We start from the raw sequence: 18,297 nt of genomic DNA, 5'->3' as shown, positions 1-18,297 counted from the left end.
TGAACATGGTCAACTTAAAGAATTGACTACATGAATATTGACAACTCAAAGAATTGACCACGCAATTCATCGACAACGCTTAGTTAGTATGTCAATAGCTTAGTCAAGTCCCAAATATCTCACTTTCAGGTTTAGTTTTGCTTACCATCAAATTCAAACTTAAATGACAAGCATTAATCAGCCAAGTCTAGAGTACTAAATAGATCAAGTCAACTTAGCCCACAAAGTTTTCACTTACCTTAAGTGGAAGGCCTGAGCAAAATTAAGAACAAAGGTTAATCACCTTCAAAACAATATAATCAAGAACAAAGGTTAACATCTCTTAATCTTTTTGTCAAAACTAGTTCAATAAAATAGAACGAGCCACAAGTTCACCTTCAAGTTCTTGAAAAATGGAATTTTGAAATATTGATAACACAAGAATAAAACATTTTCTTTCACACAAAAGATCAGAATGTGAAAATAAAAGAGAAATATCTCTTTTTCTTTCTTTGCAAGAGTTGGATTTATTTTTGAAATTTAAAGACATATTGAGACCTATTTACAGGCCAAAAGAGGTAAAAACAAGTAACTCAAGTTAAGAGATATTGACACCTAAATTTCGTCATTTTATTTAAGAATTAATAGCATTAAAAGTTAGGAATTAGTTGCAAAAAAAAATAATTAAAATATTTATTAAAAAAAAAACCTTAGGTGTCGGGTCGGGCCGGATCTGACCTTGGCCCGGCCCAGCCCTTTTCCCCCTCAGCCCCGGCCGCGCACGAGCTGGTCGTCTCGCTCCTGCCGTCCTTCGCGTGCGCCTGCAAAAAATGAAGAAAAGCAGCAACAGCAGAGGGGAGCAAGGGGAACAGCCGAATCAGGGGACGATCGGCTGGAGTTGGTGGTCGCGGATCAGGCCGGCAAGGGCAGCTGGCACGGCAGAAGGCCGGGCGCCCGCGGAGGAGGACTCTCGAAAGGAGGAGACAGAACAGGAGAGCTACAGAGGGAGAGATTGGAAGAGCTCGAGAGAGTTTGAAGCGAGTGAGAGGGAGAGAACCAGATAGTGAGGGAGCTCAAGAGGGTGGTCAACTGTCGCCAAAGTCCGTTAGTCAAGCGCCGTCCTTACAGTTCTTCCCCCGAACCAGGTAGGTCTTGTGCATAGCTTATTGATTTGTGTCGAGTTGTGTCGCCTTCCCAAGGATCTCGCTTCGGGAACATCACGGGACGGCCAGTCATCGCTCGATCCATCTCGAGTTCACCCTCCCGTCGCCGCTGCCGAAGCTGAGTAGGGATCTCTCATTTTAAACGCCTGTTCCTGCGAAACCCCGCTGCTCCGCCCTTCTTTGGTAGGATACGACGTTGAGTTTTGTTCCTCCTGTTAGTTACACGCGTGCTGGGCTTCTGGGGGCTAACGTGGTTAATTTCGAATGCTCATTTGATGATTTTTTTTTTCTAAAGTTTGATGCTGAGTCCAAGTACAAAAAGGGTTGATATCGTTTCCTCCGTTCCATGCCCACCACATGTTCGACGATATGTCTAAGCCGGCCTAGGCGCGTGCATTCCTGATTCCCATGTGTTCTTGAACGTGGATAAGTACGTTTTGCATGTTATGAACCTTTTTGTTGTTTACGAGTTGTCATTTGCATCACCGGGCCATGTCTGGGCACGTCCGCCGTGTTTTATTTGTCTCCCGTTGATTTCCTGGGTGTGGTGTGGTGGTTGTAAGTGGTGCGCGGCTCAGAAGGGCCGGCAATGATGTCACGAAGTGATGGTGGCGGCAAGCGACGAGCTCAGCCGCTGCTTTTGTTTATAGTGCTCAGCGTGAGAGAATAGGTAGGGCGTGAGAGCGATGGAGGCATCGGAAGGAGGGGCCAATTTCGGGCGTGGGAAGAAACCATCGAAGAAGAAGAAGATGGGCAGAAAGAAGAAATAAATATATATATATATATATATATATATATATTTATATAAGTGTAAAAAGACAAAAGAGAAAAGAAGACGCTCGGAGAGGAAAATTTGTGGGAAAGAAGGCCAAAAGGGATGAAGTAAAAAAAAAAATTACAGAAAAAGTGAAACACAAAAGCTGGCTTCGCCGCAGAGAAGAGATGTGGTAAAAAGACGAAATAGGGAAAAGACAAAAAAAAAATGATTAAAATATTAATATTAATATAAAAAACGAAAAAAAAGGAACAAAAAAAGGTTTTAAGAAATCAGTTGTCTTTTTTTAGTTTTAATCCGGGTTTGTGTCAAGCCAACAGACCGGATTGGGTTTACCAGTCCGGACCCGTTTTTCTGAATATAATAATATTAACTATTAAAAATATATTAAAAAGAACATTAAAAAATTCAAAAAAATAAAAAAGTATTGAAAATTCGAGTTTTTTAATAAAAATTTGAAAAATCAAAAAAATTGAAAAATGTCAGGAAATTCAAATTTTCTTTTGAAGAGTTTTACAAAAGATTTTATGCGCTTTTTTTTTCTCAAAAAAAAAATGAAAATTTCTTAACTTTAGAGTTGTGCTAAAAAATTGACTAAGCCCTTTACCTTAGGGTTTCAACCGTCATTAGGGACAATTGCCTTTGAGTGCACAATGTTGATACGTGGAGTTTGGCTTCTCTTTAGTCTAGTTGGGACTAGCATTTGTCTTCTCTATAGTATTAATTCTTTGCTTTCTCGTGCAACTTATTTAATGTTTTCCTTAGTTGCTAATTGTTATTTTAATGACTACGCACCCACATGATCACCTCACATGTTAGTAGATAGGTATAAAATCAATCTAAACTATCTGACAAAAATCTTTTCTTTTAAAATGAACAAGATTATGTATTGAAATGGCACTAATTGGTCAATTAGTATAATCAAGTCTCGACCCTAGATTCTCTGATTGCATAGGAAGTAAAGTATACTCACATGCCTCACTTGATTTCTAGCTGACCCCAATAGGTTAGTGGCGACTCATTTTGCGAGCCCGCGTCTAATCATGAGTTTTAGATCCATCATTTAGATAATACCCCTAAACATATTCCCTCTCCCCGAGAGATAGGTCACGACAAGATAAATGAAGTTAAAGAAAATGCTAGACTGAAGTGTGAGAGGGGCAGTCAAGTTAAATGCTCACAAATAGCATGATAATATGACTCCATCCAATGATAAGGTAAAGGGAGATGAGCCAAGTAATAATGACCTTAAGTTAAAATCGCAAGATCTAGAGGTAGAAAAAATAATGTGTTCCAATAAAAATGCTTCAAGTAGCCCTAAGTGAGTAGTTAGGGTGTAAGGACCTAATAAGATTAGCCACAATGAGATATTTTGATTCAAAATGAAAGATGGCTTTTTCTTAGCCAAGTAAAGTGAGTAAATCATCAAGACAATAATGTGCTATGTTGTCATGAATGATATAATGCATAAAGTCATCACTAAACTAAGTTCGATATTACAAACTAGGAGATGTAACTTAAAACACTTGGTGGAGAATTGAGGAGACATGGTATAAATTAAAGAGGGACATGGACCACTTGTAGCTTCCAAAGTAGACATTTCGTTAAATTATCAAAATATCTAATAAATCAATAGTTAAACAAGATAATCGGTGTTCGTTTCAACTATTGATCAATAAAAAAAAAAAAAAAAAAACATTTTTAACTCACTAAAATATTGGTGAAAAATAATGAACGCTAGGAAAGCATCGATTTAGTAAATTCAAAACTTGAATATTGTCAAATATTTTCTGGAGTACAACTAACATGGCGGTAAATTAATGACCATCACTCTATACTGCTAACATATGTGTCAATATCTATCACTAAGCTTAATGCATCATATTCCAACGATTACGGTAATGGAAATCATCCTTCACACCTTTTGCACCTCACAAATTAACGATTTTCGTAGCTCCATATTAAATAACACTTATCTTTATATTCTAAGTACTATTTTGAAAATTCCGAATGTCACACATTGGGGCTCACCCTCTATGGACCGGGCATGAGTGTCGGGGCCCGTGTCTAGCTTGATGGATCCGGCCATACTGCCAAAGACTTGATCCTAAATGCTAGGGACTTGGAAATTGTGTTAGGGTTTCTGTATCGAAGCATATCGTTTTGACTTCGAGCGTGATACCTTGTTATATTTTGAAAAATATTTTTCGAATTTTCAAAATAATTCCCGAAAAGTTCGGGGGTCGGATTACCCAATTAGTAGGATACAGGCCCCACGTTTTTCGACGCATATATTTGGCATATGAACTAGGCCAATCCCCATGGGGCTGGAGTGCATCGAATTCGAAGCTACCGCATGTGTTTGACCTCCCAGCACAATCTCCATTCTTAACGCATCGTCCAAAGAGGGACAACAAGCCATGCCAACCTCATCCTTGCTGCGACTTCAAGTTCCCTCCTTTCTGCATTCACTCCACCTCTGTTTCTTTAACAGGCCATGGCATTCGCCTTTTGTCCCTACAGCGTTTCTACATATTTGCACGAGGAGCGATATGAACCCGAATCGCATTGCAGAATCCTCTCGGATTGTCAGACTGCAGTCGAGCGCTTCCCCAGCCTTTGAGGCGGTCGAATCGTCGATCGGAGGCCTCGTCAGAAGCTGGAACCGGAGGCGGAAATGGCAGCTCTTCTTCGGCTTTGGAGAATCACGTGACAGGAACGCCACAAGCGGAAGCATCCCGACATGGCGGACCCGCGTGGGGAAATTCCTAGACTCCGACTTAGCCCACAGCTTTTCCATTTTGTTGCTCCTGGCGGACACGATCATAACCTCCTATGAGCTCTCTTCTTCTTTAACCAACGCGTGCCCGAAAACCCGGACGGAGGGACGAGAGCCTTGGTACCACTGGGTGGGCATAGCGATCTTGAGCCTCCTCTCTGCCAAGACATTGGCTCTCGCCGCTGCACTGGGGGGTTCATTCTTCCGGCGACCTGGCTATGTCGTCGACGGTGTGGTGGCCATCGGGGCCTTGTTCTTGGAAGCATTTTTGAAGAAGAAGGGCAGCGGACTGATCGTGGTGGTGAGCCTGTGGCGGATCTTGCGGGTTGTCGAAGGCGCGTTTGAGCTGAGTGATGAGGCCATCGAGGCGCAGGTTGAGAGCATCTTGAACGAGTTCGAGTCCCTCCGGCAAGAGAATCGGAGGCTGCGAGAGGTGGTGGATCAGATGAACGAGAGGATAGAGCAGCTAGAAGACGATCTGGCGCAATGCGGGCGTGCACGTAACCAAGGCAAAGTGAGAGATGACGAATGACAGGAAATTGAAGATTTTAGGAATGACAATATTGCTTTATTAAATAACTTAATTTGTAGAGTTGCAATTGTAAAATCATGTAATTTGTAGAGTTGCTATTATAAAATCATGCTGAATGCCAGTGATTGGTTAATGCTAGTGATTGGTTAATTAAATAAATAATATTGTCGCACATTTTGTTTTATTCCATGCATGATTAAAGAAATTGTTGTCATAATATCGAGGATGTTTAAATAAATGATGCACAGATAACTAGGAGCAGACAGTGGTGTTGTGCTTTGTGCAATTATTTTGAACTGTCAACGGTTTTTAAAATTTTATGTTTTGTTTCAAACAAAGTTATCTCTTTTGATTTTGATTTTTGCTGTGGCATTCATTTTCATTTACTTAACAAAAAATGAAATAAAGAAAAAAAATAAAATTGATTGGTTTCGAATAAACCCCAGAATCTATAATGGGTAGATTCCAAGTTTTGGATACGTAGGATAGATTCCTAGGCTCTAAAAAATGGGGAATTGGTTTCAATTGATTGGTCCTAAATTTAAAGTGAAATTTAAACGGAACATTGAGCTTTTTATCCCTAGTTTCAATGACTAATTTTTCATATCTTTTACTAATTTTTATTCATCTTTCTTTGCAACATCTTCAATTTATCTACCTCTTTTATGATATTACTAATTGTAATTCAAGTAATTTATCAAATATTTTTCCAAATGATTTATAAACTTCCCGAATTACAAACTTTCATTTTGAGTTAGTTATCAATGACATTTGTTTTTCTAAATTTACCAACTCTTTATTAGGATGTACAACTTGGATAAAATTGTCAAGTCACTCAAACAAAAATCAGTATAATAGTGGGTAAAATATAAGATTTTTTTTTCTTTCAAAGATGAGAGAAGTCGGTAATTAAGAAAAGTCAAATGAATGTTGATAATTAATTCAAATAAGATTTAGTAAGGCAAAACCAATTGGTAACTTAGTTTTAGAGAACAATTTGTAAGTAAGGCAAGTAAAAAAGTTTTCACTTAAGGGGACAATGGGATAAACAGTTCATGGATTTTGGCCCAAATGTGAAATTTGGTCTTTGAACTTTTAATTTTTTCAACACAATTCATAACCTTTAGTTCATTGTACAATGTAGTCTCTGAATTTTTAATTTGTTCAATGAAGTCTATAAACTTTTGGTACATATTCAATATAGTTCTTGAACTATATGAAAATGTTCAATGTAATCCTTAGTCTTGAATTAATGAAAGGACAACATTGAGGGACCATATTGCATATTTGGCTAATATTTAGAAAGTACATTAAACAAATTAAGAGTTCAATGACCAAGTTGCATGTTAGACCAAAATCTAGGAACTGTTTGTGTTATTATCCCTTAACTTAAAAATAAATAAATAAATAAAAGAACCTAAGGGTACGTTTGGTTTGACTTTTAGCCTGAAGTTAGGTGGTACTTGGCGAGGGTCGCATGACCTAAGTGAGAGTCGCTTGAGGTAGCGCGCCCTAGGTGAGGGCCAACTTAGTAGTGCAACCCAAGGCACCCTCACCTAGGTCGCACGACCCTTGCTAAGGTTGTGGCAACCTAAATGGCATGGCCCCTCGCGACCCAAATCATGCGGAGGTTGAGCGACCTCCCAACGATGGTCGCCATGACTACGCTGGCCTCTCTCTAGCTCATCACCAACCCCTCATAGCCTTGTGTAATCACGCTAACCGACCTTAGTGAAGAAGAATACGAGGGCAAAATCGGAAAAACAAAACATCAGTGAGGATAATTTCAAAATAATATATATATTTTTTTGTAACTCTCCCAACAGCTTGTCGAGAATGCTGAAATGCTCATGATAGTCTTATATTTGTCTTGAGCTTTTAGCTTTCTAAAGGCCTGCTTTTCCTCAATGATGTTTAAGTTTTTTTTTTTTTCCCTAATACCATTTTTAGCATAAGGATCTTTGGATGCATGATGAGGAGGCTAGGGAATGCCCTTCCCAAACGCAAGCATGATGAAGGGTGCATTTAGGAAGGTTTTTGGGGAAAGTCTTTGGAGAAAATGCAAAGGCCATTAATTTAACAGAGTTTTCCCAAATACAAATTATGTTTGGTAAATTGTATCGTAAAAGTCTATTATGAAGTAGTTTGGGCAAAATAATGTTTGAAAAAATTATATTTGCAAAAGATTTGTGTTATTAAAAAGAAGAAAAAAAGAAGAAGAAGAGCCAACCTCCTTGCAAAGGTCACTAGGGCCGCGCGATCTAGTTGTGGCGACCCCTGTGCGATGGTTGTAGAGACCCAGGTCCGATGTAGGTCGTGGCGACCCTCACTGGACTGTCTACCCTTCGCCAGACCACCTACGCTTCTCCGACGACCACGTGCAAATGCTGGTCTTATTCAACAAAGATAAGGGAAGAAGATGAAGATGAACAATGGTCGAGGCAAATTTTACCCAAAAAAAAAAAAAAAAAAACAATCGTCGAGGGCAAAAACGAAAAAAACAAAAGGTTAGTGAGAATAATTTTGAGAGAATATTTTTTTTACTAGCCTAAGGCTAGTATGTTGAGAATTCCATACAGCTTAGAGGCCGCCATGGATTTTTAGCTTTTTGAAGGTTTGCATTTGGGAAATGCAATTTAAAAAAGAAATTTAAATACCCTTTATTTGGCCTAAGAGGCTTGGGGAAGACAGTTTCCAAACGCATACGAAGTGACACTTCTGAAAACTATGTGTAAAACCTCCGACAGTCGTCCAAGAAAAGTCAAGAAGTTTGAAAACAAAAAGCCCAAAAAGACATGTTAGAGAGAAGGACCCTCGAAGCGGTCCCACTCGAAATCGTCAAATTGCCGGGATCATTTCACCAGCTCTATATTAGAACTTTGTCCTTCTTTGAACTCAGCTTTCTAGAATTATTTAATAGATATTCATGGGTCTATTATTAGTGTCCTCCATATAGTGACTTCCCTCATCGGCAGTCGTATGTTGATGAATGTGAACAGAGCGTTTTTCCCTGAGTTGTTAGTCTAATCCTGTCCACTACAATTGGGGAGATTTGTTAAAGAATATGGCAAAGCTTCAGCAGTCAATTTGTGTACCTGTCAGTAGAAAATTTAAAAACAAATAAATCAATAAAAGGACCCTTTTTTTTTTCTTTTTAATGCATGAATGCCAAAAATGCTGAAAAGTCCAAAATAGCCTCATACTTGTCTCGGGCTCTCAATCTTGCAAAGGCCTGTTTTTTCTCAACAATGTTTACAAAAAAATTCTTCTAAACACCATTTTTAGCCCAGGATATGAAGTGACACCCGTGAAACGACGACGTGTCGAACCTCCGGCAGCGTACGAGACAAGCCGGGAAGTTCGAAAACGAGAAAGCCCAAAAAGACATGTAAGAGAGAACAACCCTGGAAGCGGTCTCACTCCAAATCGTCAAATTGGCGGGATCATTTCACCGCCCGTATATAAAAATCCCCCTTCACCGAAACCATCCGCCGCTCGGAAGGTCCAGAAAGCGAGCGGCGATGGCGGCGGCGATGCCGGGATGGCGACGGTGACGGCGCGGAGGAGGAGGAGCCGCCGCCGTTCCCGTCCGAGCTGAGCGCTTCCCCCGACGGAGCCGCCGGGGATGAGGAGATCGCCCGGCACCTTCCCGATGCTGACGGGGAGGGAGAGCCTGGTCCGCCTGATCGGGAAGCGCCGGCGGTTCCTCCCCAATCGCCACTCGCTCCTCTCCTCCGCCTCTGCTTTCCAGGTAGAAGCCGCGATGGAGTACGCGTTGGCCCCCTTTTCGTTTCCCTGTTTTTTTTTTTTTTTTTTTTTTTTTGGTGTGATTTCTCCGGATTTGATTGGTTGGTGCTTTGGAGAGATGGCTGATGAATCATCGCTCGACCTTGTGTTTTGGCAGAGCTGTCTGAATCTGGGTACTGACGAGGGTGGAAAGATTGTGTCTTTGGAGGGTCGGGAGGGATTGTCGTTCCCGGCGCGTGAAGTGAAGGATTTGGGAGATGGGGTTGAGAATGGAGAGTGTGCATCGAAGACGCCGGCTTCTGATTGGGTGACTTGCCCTGTTTGTGGGAAGAGAGTCCGAGGCGGTGATTACGGCATCAATTTGCATTTGGGTAGGCCTCTTCTTTGCTTCATCCATCGTCCCATTTTTTTGACTTGCCAATCTTAAATTGAGAATATAGGAGTTAGGTGGCATTCTTCACTTTCTCCGAGTTTGGCTACTGTATTTCTCTACTTTCGAGCGCATAGACTTGACTTGAACACGATACAAGCCTAATACAGTTGAGGGAAAAAAATAGGGGTTGCTGGTGTTACAAGATTTCCATGTGCCTAATGTTGAGTTTATTAAATTTCTTATCACGTGGAGTCGGGTCTGCATAGTCCAAAACTCTGTTTATAGCGCTGTTAGCTTTCCAATTGTCTTTCTTCGGTTATGTAGCTTCTGACTCATTACTTCCAGATACATGCTTGACCAGAGGAACCAAAAGGAAAGTGACCCAGCGCACACTTTTGCAGTTAAATTTTTCTCCACGATTGAAAGTGAAGGTTTGCCCTGTTGAGTCAGACTTGGAACAATCGACTGTTGATGTAGTTTGCAATAATCCTCATGAAGATTTGGTTAATGGAGGGCATGAGTGTGACAGGGTTGAAAATGGGGATGGTTTCCCTGAAAATGGGGATGGCTTGCTTCTAAATGGCTGTGCTAGAAGTCTTGGCAGTGAATGCCAAATAGCTAGGAAGGTCAGGTCAGCCTCGCTGTCTCCCAAGAAGGTGGCTACTCACTGTGATATCAGTGTCGATGACGAGGATATATTTGGGACAGTTGTTGATACATTTATTGTTGGTCGCAAGTTTAGTGATGAAAAGGAATTAAAACTTGGGATGGCAATCTCCCTTTTGAGAGAACCAGAAAATGTCAAGGATCCAAGCGCGATCAAGGTCCATATAACTGTGGATGCTTTTTAATGTGATTTCACTTGCTTTGTCTTTCTGCTTCTGATAGACTGCTTGGTTTTCTTGAATCAGGTTCTATCTGCTGATTCTGGATGCTGCCTTGGTTATCTTCCCCGTTCCTTGGCTCAATATGTATCCCCACTTATAGAGAAGCACTGCTTGAGTTTTGAGGTATGGTATTTCTTAGCTACACAGGAATATGTTGACTCAATATCTCCGTACAATCTTCTTGCATTTTCTTGTCCATTTTTCTACTGATATTAATTGCACGGGTTTTTTTTTTTTTTTTGAAAATTTATTGATATCGGTTGAAGACAATTTCATCGGGTTGATCTAAATGTTGATGGGTAGCGTGGTGGATGGAGAGTGTGAATCTAGGTTAGGTGGTTGCTGGAGTCCAGTTAATTAAATGTGAAATTGAACCGTGGAATGGAAATAAAATGCATGGTGGAAGCTTATGAGGTACAGTTATTTCTGTCAAGTCTTTTTTCATGCTGAGGTATGGATTCCCTCTAGTGTACCTATCTCCCTGGAAATGGTTTGGGAATGTGACTCCCTTGATCAGTCGCCAGAAATTGTTTGGAAACCTGACTCCCTACCTGGTGCTGGAGATTTATGTAGGGCGAACTCTTACATTCCTAACCTTCAAAGTAGGAATAAGAGCATGAGAAATGATTGCTAGGTGTGTGCTGCGCTTTAATGACTAGTAAATTTCTCCACATTTGTGTTTGAGATGACTGTCTTGCTTTGGCAATGTCGAATATGTATGTAAAAAGAGGCATAATTGGCAGGCGATAGAATTTGGGCTTGGACTTGCATGTCTGTCATGAAGGAAAAGAGAATACTGCTTCTGTTATCATCCATTACATTGCTTCGATTGAGCTTAGACAATGAAATCTAGGGCCTTCGCAATATCAAACCAAGTGTTATTGTTTAAGCACATTTGGGGATGCTTCATAGGCTCTCTTTATGGATGCTATGCTCTCTGGAACTTTTACATTACATTTCCTTGATTGAGATAGGACAAAGAATCTAGGGCCTTCGCGATATCAAACTAAGTATTGTTGTTTAAGCACATTTGGTGATGCTTTATGAGTTTTCTTCTCGGTTTAATTATATACTTCATGAAAAAGATTGAGAGAGTAGGTAAAAATTTTCTCTAGTGTGTTGTTATATTTCTCTGTGTGGCATGTTGCTCCTTTAGAAATTCTCTCTTTGTTGTGGATGCTGTGCTCTCTGGTACCTTTTACCTTATGGTAGAAAAGAGAGGGGGAGAAGAGGCAATCACAAGAGGACTCTAGACTTGATGCATCGCTTTTTAAAGGTTTGCTCAACCAACTACGTGTTTTATGCAGGGAAGTGTGACTTGTCTTCCAAACCATAATCATGACATCGTTCCCATAAAGATATGTTGTCATGGGATGATACCATGTGGTGAGGGGAAGCATGATGATGTCGATGGTATCAAATGTTTGTGGACAAGTATTTTGCAAGAAGTTGAAGCAGCGAGGAAAAATCCACCCAGTATGACAAAATATCAACAGAATTTTAGTCTACTAATACATGAGGTCTTAATCAGAAGTTCTAATCTTTTTACAGATGACGAGAAACTGTTCATGGGTATGGATTTCAGTACTTAATATCATCAGCATCTGTCTGCTACATCCTTTTAAAAAGGTTATAACCCCATATCTGTTTTTGCAGAATCATTCACTTCACTTTTGGATGATAGTCAGAGGCTTTTTGTCCGGCTTTATTCACGGAAAGGTTCTTCCCTCTATTTGATGTTTATGTTTAATTTAACAAATTTGTTGGGCATCCTAGTATAAATTGGCTCCACATGTATGTCGGCCAGCAATAAGATTATGAAAGTCATCATCATTATGTTGATTTTTTTGCTTTTCCTTTTATCCGGCGGAACTTCAATCTAAAAAGCTGGTTATGTAATCCAACTTGCTATTCACTGTTCGTTCTATGGCCATTTTGTCATATGCTTCTTCAATGCGTTGAATGATTCAAACTGGTTAGTGTTCATTGTTTCTGGACCTTTTGGAACTTATTCTGCATAACTGTCTTACTGCAGGGCCATGGTTCCGGTTGTCCAACATTTCCTATCCGGAGATCTCTGATGCTCTGCAAGCTGTCAATGAGCTCTCTGGTTATTTGGAATGTTCATTTGTTTAGTACATGCAGACTTCTAAATAACAGTTGCTGATTAAATTCTGTCTTTTCCAATGCAGGGAAAGGATATGTGGTTCCATTTGATTGTGCAGAAGGCCTACAAACAGATGAAATGATGGGTATCTTAAGAGTGCTTACTGTTTCTGAACTTCGTGAGATCTCCTGTATACCAAAGAAGGTCTGCTCATGTTGTTTGTCCTGAATATACAGTCTCAATGTTCTAAGTATGCAAATGATTGTGTAGTGCCACTTTTTGGGGCAAGAAGAAAACGTGAGAGCTTATGTGACATCCTTCATGAATTAAGCAAGGAAAAACAAATACCCTAAATAAATCCATTTGTACTGATTCTTTTGCCTTTCGAGTCAAACAAGCTGACATTTGATTACTTAATATCCATCTGTTGAGTCCAAGTGAGACATAAATTAGATGAAGACAGCAGGGGTTTCTTGATGATAAAATAATCAATATGTTGAAAAGATTTAGTTAGTTGTTTTTCTTCCCCTAGTACACGTTTCTAGGGAAATTATATAAATTTGCACATTCTTCAAGAGGTTGTAATTGGTGTTGGTACATTAGTTCCACCTCGACCAATGGATAGATTAGTTCCTTGGAATTGAAACTCAGCTTAACTTGGTCTTAATCCTAGTTTGTATGCTCTTTCTTTGCATTTCAGATACCTTTTATTATGCCATTTAGTAGTTTCTTCTGTTTGGTGCCGCACAGCTTCAGTTAAGTTCTAGTGTGATAATTATCTAATTAAGCTGCTTCAGCAAGAACCCCTTTCACATAGGTCTGGTCTGGCTGAATTCATTTTCATATCCTTATATGCTGTACAGGTTTTCCATCTAAAATGGAGCATTTTGGATGGGTCTTTCTAAAATTGGCTGCACCCGCAGTTTATGCTCCAAGAGCTAGTTGGCTTTTGATGACCACACAGTCAAAATTAACTATGTGGACAGATACGGGCCAGATATTTTATCCATTCCTTAGGATATTAGTATGAATTCTGCTTGGCCAGCACAAGGTCTTTTTTTTTTTAAAAGTGATGTGACGTGTCTATGTCATTTTTCAATTGGGACGATATCGACCATGAAGTTCCACATGTTACTGTTTTCCTCAATTTGTTGGATTCTGAGTATTCATTTTGTGGCCTGTGTATGCTTCTTGTGCATCAGACAATCAGATACATCTATAAAATGCACAGTGCGTTTATAAGCTCATATTGGTTAACAAGCATGCCCACGTGTGATCCTTTCAGACTTTTTGGTAGTCCAACATCTGATTCCTTGAAGTGCACCCAAGAGATAAGGATCCAACAACTTAACTTTGTTTGTTATGAGGAATAGTTATGCTTTTGCAGCACATTCCAGCATGAACTATAAGTTCTCTACCTTTCCCTATATAAGAAGGAGTTGACCAGAGGATGGCAAACTTTAGAGCCCACACATTCCCACAGAATATGCTTGTTAGGTTTCCTAATAACTCTTGCCAGCTAAGCCATAAAAATGTCAAATATAGAGATGAAGTAAAAGAAAAAAGAAGGATAAAACTTTAGGATCTTTAAATGAGTTGTACTTTTCTATTTTGCTATTCTTCCTCCCAGTAATATTGGTGTGAGGGCATCCCCTTAGTCTTATGGGGAACCAATTTTTTGCTAGCAACCAACAAGGATGCATCTTTTGGTTAGAGAATGAATTAGAGGAAGAATATGGAGAAACTTAATGAAATTTTAACTAACTTCTATATGACATCAAAGAAGAGTTCAACCCGATGCTATATGTATGTCCTAGTGTAAAATTTCATCTAAATTCTATGAGCTTTGTCATTTCCAGTTCATAGAAAAGGTGCAGTAGTTTCTAGGGATTTCATGCTCTTTATTGTTTAGACGTGAGCATGGTTCCAAAGTAGAATCGGGAACTTGAGAATTAGATTGGTGGGAACCAGTTCAGTTCTAGGTTCTAGGATATGTAGCCCGATAGGTAGGTTTTAGGTTCTAGGTTCCACTTAGAACAAGTCTTTGTGTTTTTTCTTGTTCTATGTCTTTGCACGATTCTGCAGTATTCCATGGCGTCCAATTATGAGTGTAATTTGAAACCACTAGTTTGAATTTCCATTTTTGGCGATATCTATGACTGAGACTTTTAATTTTACTTTGTTAATATTTTATAATTTTCATTTATTTAAATATGAGTTGTAATTAGTGGATTGTAGCAAATGGTGGTCATTAGAGATGATGATTCACTGTAATAATTTGATTAAGAGTACAGATGGAATCTAGATAAACTTTGGAACTGATCTTGAATCCGTGACAGGATAGCTTCCAGTTTCTAGGCATGTAGGGTAGATTCCAAGTTTTAAAAATTAGAGATCCTGTCCCAATGGGCAGGTTCTAGGTTCCACTTGGAATTTGGACGGAACCTAGAATCCCTCAACCCTACCGTTGTTACATTCTTTGAATATGGGCTTAGATTGCAGAGATAAGGTTTTAGTTGCAGTTTTTGTCAGGAATTTTTTTATGTGAAAATGGAGGATAGAATTGCAACTTGGTTTGAACTTACATCATGGGCAAGTTGATGTTTGTGCTGGCATAGGAAAACCTTTTAGAAACGAAATTTTCAGCTGTAAATTGAATTCTGTATCAGTTTGGCATGTTATTTCTTCCTTATCTGATGGAGTCTGCCTTATGCCTTTTGGATTTGATGGAGGAGGTTTCAGAAAGGCAGCCAGAATTCAACAAAGAAGGATCTTATTGCATCTGCTCTCTGTTCGTATAGAGATGGATTATGGTACGACTACTTTCAGTTGATGGTATTTACTGGCTTGTTAGCTGAGTATATGAGTATTTACTTCATTCTTTATTTTTGATCTTCCGCATCTAGCCCAGTTCTTCCAAGTGTGCTTCTGGATAAAGCTGGTGTGTGTGTAAAAATATCCTCGAGAGCTGAAACTGTCTTCTGGCGTGCTGAGGTACTGGCATGCCATCTTCTGACAGATTTGGTGACCCTAATTATCATTGTAGTTGGCATCTGACCTAAGTCTCTATCGGCAGAGAATTTTCTTCCTGAATGGAGAACAGGATCTGTCTACATTTCTTCTAGTTGATCTGGGAGCAGTCAAATATCCAACTTACAACTGCACAAATTCAGAACAAATTTTCTCTTCTCGAAGTTGCCTCCTAGATTATGAAGAGGTCCTTATTTCTTTTGGTGCCACTATGATATGTGGACTTTGATTGTGTTTATTACATGGGATCTGTGCATGTGGCAGGCTATTGAAGTAGCACAGTTGATGGATGAGTCACTTGATCAGAATGACGCAGACCAAGTGTTGAGATGTTTAAGGATTGCAGACTCTTGTGTGGATCTTCCTTCCGAAAATGTATCTAGATCATCCATTTCAGGTTCAGAAGCTGCATTTATTTCATGCTTCACAGCTTCTTGGGTCTACTCCAAGGTGATTTTGTTAGGAATCTCCTATCTTGAACGTGAACATAGGTATGGATTGAACAATGAATTTGATGCTTGTTGCTTCCTCTTGAATGTGCCACTCCAGTAGTGAAATTAAGGCATGTAATTGTTATGGTTATGTTAAGTTTCTTCCATTAGTGTGGACCTTATTATTAATTTGTGAAGTTGACAATTGTCATTGCTAATGTTTTAGCAAGTTCGATTGTGACTTCTTGAAGCATTGGTGGTGAGAGACGAAGAGGCTAGTATTAGTATAGTTGACGGTCGCATATTTTGCCATACGTATTGGATCATATGCTCCAAGTCCTACTGTTAATTCACTTTAGACTAGGTTTTGGCTGATTGCCTTCGATTCCATTGGCCCCCTTTTTCTGAAGATAAGCTGAATGCTTTAATTTAAAACATCTTAAGGAGACTATTGTCATGCTTAGGTACCAGGACGCAATAAATCTACTGAAGCGGCTTTTAGACTGTTTTATATCTGACGGAAGGAGAGGATACTGGACTGTAAGGCTGTCTATTGACTTGGAGCATCTGGGATTCCTGGACGAGAGCCTTTCAGTTGCAGAGGATGGTCTCTTGGATCCATGGGTGCGTGCTGGTTCAAGGATAGCACTGCAAAAGCGGGTTCTTCGCTTAGGAAAACCACCGAGGCGCTGGAAAATTCCCCGTTCCTTTGAGATTACAAAATGGAAAATTAAGGAAGTAATGGGACTATTGCTTTTTTAAAGAATCAAGACTTTGGAGGAGTTTCTTCAATTATTAAAGCCTTAACTATATTAGTTCACAGAACTTGATCTTATAGGCATTGATATTGTTTCATTTGGTCATTGATTAGGTTCATGTACAAGGGAGACCTTTGAACTGTGAAATGGGGAAAAAGAGCAGGTTCTATGGAGAAGATGGAGAACAATGCGGAGTTGAGCAGCTTGCTCTACAGTATTATGCCAATGAAGGAGGTTGCTGGAGTGGAGTTCATACGGAGAGTGGCATTTGGTTGACCATTTTTGGGCTTCTTATGTGGGATGTTATTTTTTCTGATGTACCGAATGTCTTCCGCACGAAATTTCAGGTATGTTGAAATGACAAGTTTATTTAACCAACATTGGACGGTTCATTTGATTGTTATTATAGGTGTGGAGTCCATAAAGTAATTGCACGTGCTATCCTAGCTTACAACCGGTAGAATATCATTGCATGGGTTCAGGAAATATTCTTTATATGAACTTATCGGGAATGGTTCTAATCATAAGTCTTTTTCATTGACGATTGGATATTCTTTTCTCTAGACGGCTCCTTTGGATTTGGAGACAGATGGCTTTTTTCTAGCAAGGAAGGGCCTCATAGAGACCCATCTGCAAAATATTCATGACGGCATGGCCGAGGAGATTCTTATTACATCATGGGAGTCACACTTAGGAACTGCTTGCCGTGGAGTTAACTGGGATCGGCATTCCCTCTCAGAACTGCGTGCAGCTGTTACTTGCGTTGGTGGACCTTGTTTGGCCTCTCTTTGCCGGCTTCTCTCTCAGGATTACCGTAGCTGGTCTAGTGGGATGCCAGATTTGTTATTGTGGCGCTTTCATGGAGAATATCGAGGCGAAGCGAAGCTTGTTGAAGTAAAAGGTCCAAATGATAGACTCTCCGAACAGCAGCGGGCGTGGCTATTCATTCTGATGGAATGTGGGTTCAATGCCGAGGTATGTAAAGTAACGCCTCCACTGCCGTTGGAGCCAAATACTCAAAATATCAGCTGAAACTGAAAGCCCTAAAACAGTAATTGGGATGGAGAGTTCCATTATTCATTCATTTTTCAATATATAGATTCGATTATATAGCTTCATGAAAGCAAGCACATTCCAGATCTCTTGGAAAGTTGTTTGCTATATAATCTCAAAGTTGCAAGATGTATTGAAGGGCAACGTGTTTCTTATGTTTAATCAGTAACACCAATTGTCAAAGCCGAGTTCTACCCGATCTTATCTAAAACGGGAATCATCATTTTTTCCTGTCGAAATTATTATCAGCATTTTTCAATTAAAGATTTTCTTTACCAAATTATCGTCTTAAATTAATTGGTCTTCTCCTCCAGGACTACGAGTTCATCACCATTAAATCTTGAAAATCAAGAAACGCTCTGCTAATGCTTTGAATTAGCGTCCTTGAAGGAATGCCTTCACTTCCACTCTAGCCTTGGCTCTCTCTCTCTCTCTCTCTCTCTCACACATTAACGTCAACCCAACCTTTTTCTCAATGGGAGGAGTTAGTCCTAAGAAAAACAAAGGGAAAACTGATGGGAAAAAAGGGGGGAGAGAGAATAATATTCCCCAAAACGGTTGCTTAATCCACAAAAGAGGCAAATGAAGACGAACGAGCCCACCAAAAGGACCATAGAAGAGCTTATAATATTGCATGGAGGGAATTATGACAATTTTAATGATTATGTAATGAGAGTAGGTCT

The 18,297-nt window shown here is 39.8% G+C and overlaps 2 protein-coding genes across 3 annotated transcripts; both read left to right on the top strand.

Moving 5' to 3' along the window:
• The first annotated feature begins 810 nt into the window (after nucleotides 1-810).
• On the top strand, nucleotides 811-5,366 carry LOC104456310. The gene is made up of 2 exons (XM_010071082.3): nucleotides 811-1,124; nucleotides 4,412-5,366. Exon 2 carries the CDS (start codon nucleotides 4,470-4,472, stop codon nucleotides 5,226-5,228), a length of 759 nt encoding a protein of 252 aa, XP_010069384.2. The 5' UTR covers nucleotides 811-1,124; nucleotides 4,412-4,469; the 3' UTR covers nucleotides 5,229-5,366.
• A 3,273-nt stretch (nucleotides 5,367-8,639) lies between these two features.
• On the top strand, nucleotides 8,640-17,810 carry LOC104456308 (fanconi-associated nuclease 1 homolog). 2 transcript variants are annotated; one of them, XM_039300707.1, is made up of 15 exons: nucleotides 8,640-8,979; nucleotides 9,133-9,346; nucleotides 9,694-10,172; nucleotides 10,260-10,358; nucleotides 11,543-11,807; nucleotides 11,892-11,954; nucleotides 12,271-12,345; nucleotides 12,428-12,546; nucleotides 15,085-15,155; nucleotides 15,249-15,336; nucleotides 15,419-15,559; nucleotides 15,637-15,863; nucleotides 16,268-16,427; nucleotides 16,675-16,908; nucleotides 17,126-17,810. In XM_039300707.1, exons 1-15 carry the CDS (start codon nucleotides 8,854-8,856, stop codon nucleotides 17,591-17,593), a joined length of 2,829 nt encoding a protein of 942 aa, XP_039156641.1. In that variant the 5' UTR covers nucleotides 8,640-8,853; the 3' UTR covers nucleotides 17,594-17,810. The 2 variants fall into 2 exon arrangements, with proteins under 2 accessions (XP_039156641.1, XP_010069382.2); XM_010071080.3 differs by having other exon boundaries at nucleotides 8,642-8,979; nucleotides 16,268-16,541.
• The last annotated feature ends 487 nt before the right edge of the window (nucleotides 17,811-18,297 follow it).

This window comes from Eucalyptus grandis, chromosome 8, assembly GCF_016545825.1.
Source record: "Eucalyptus grandis isolate ANBG69807.140 chromosome 8, ASM1654582v1, whole genome shotgun sequence".
NCBI lineage: Eukaryota > Viridiplantae > Streptophyta > Magnoliopsida > Myrtales > Myrtaceae > Eucalyptus > Eucalyptus grandis.
This window is presented reverse-complemented; position numbering and strand designations above follow the sequence as displayed.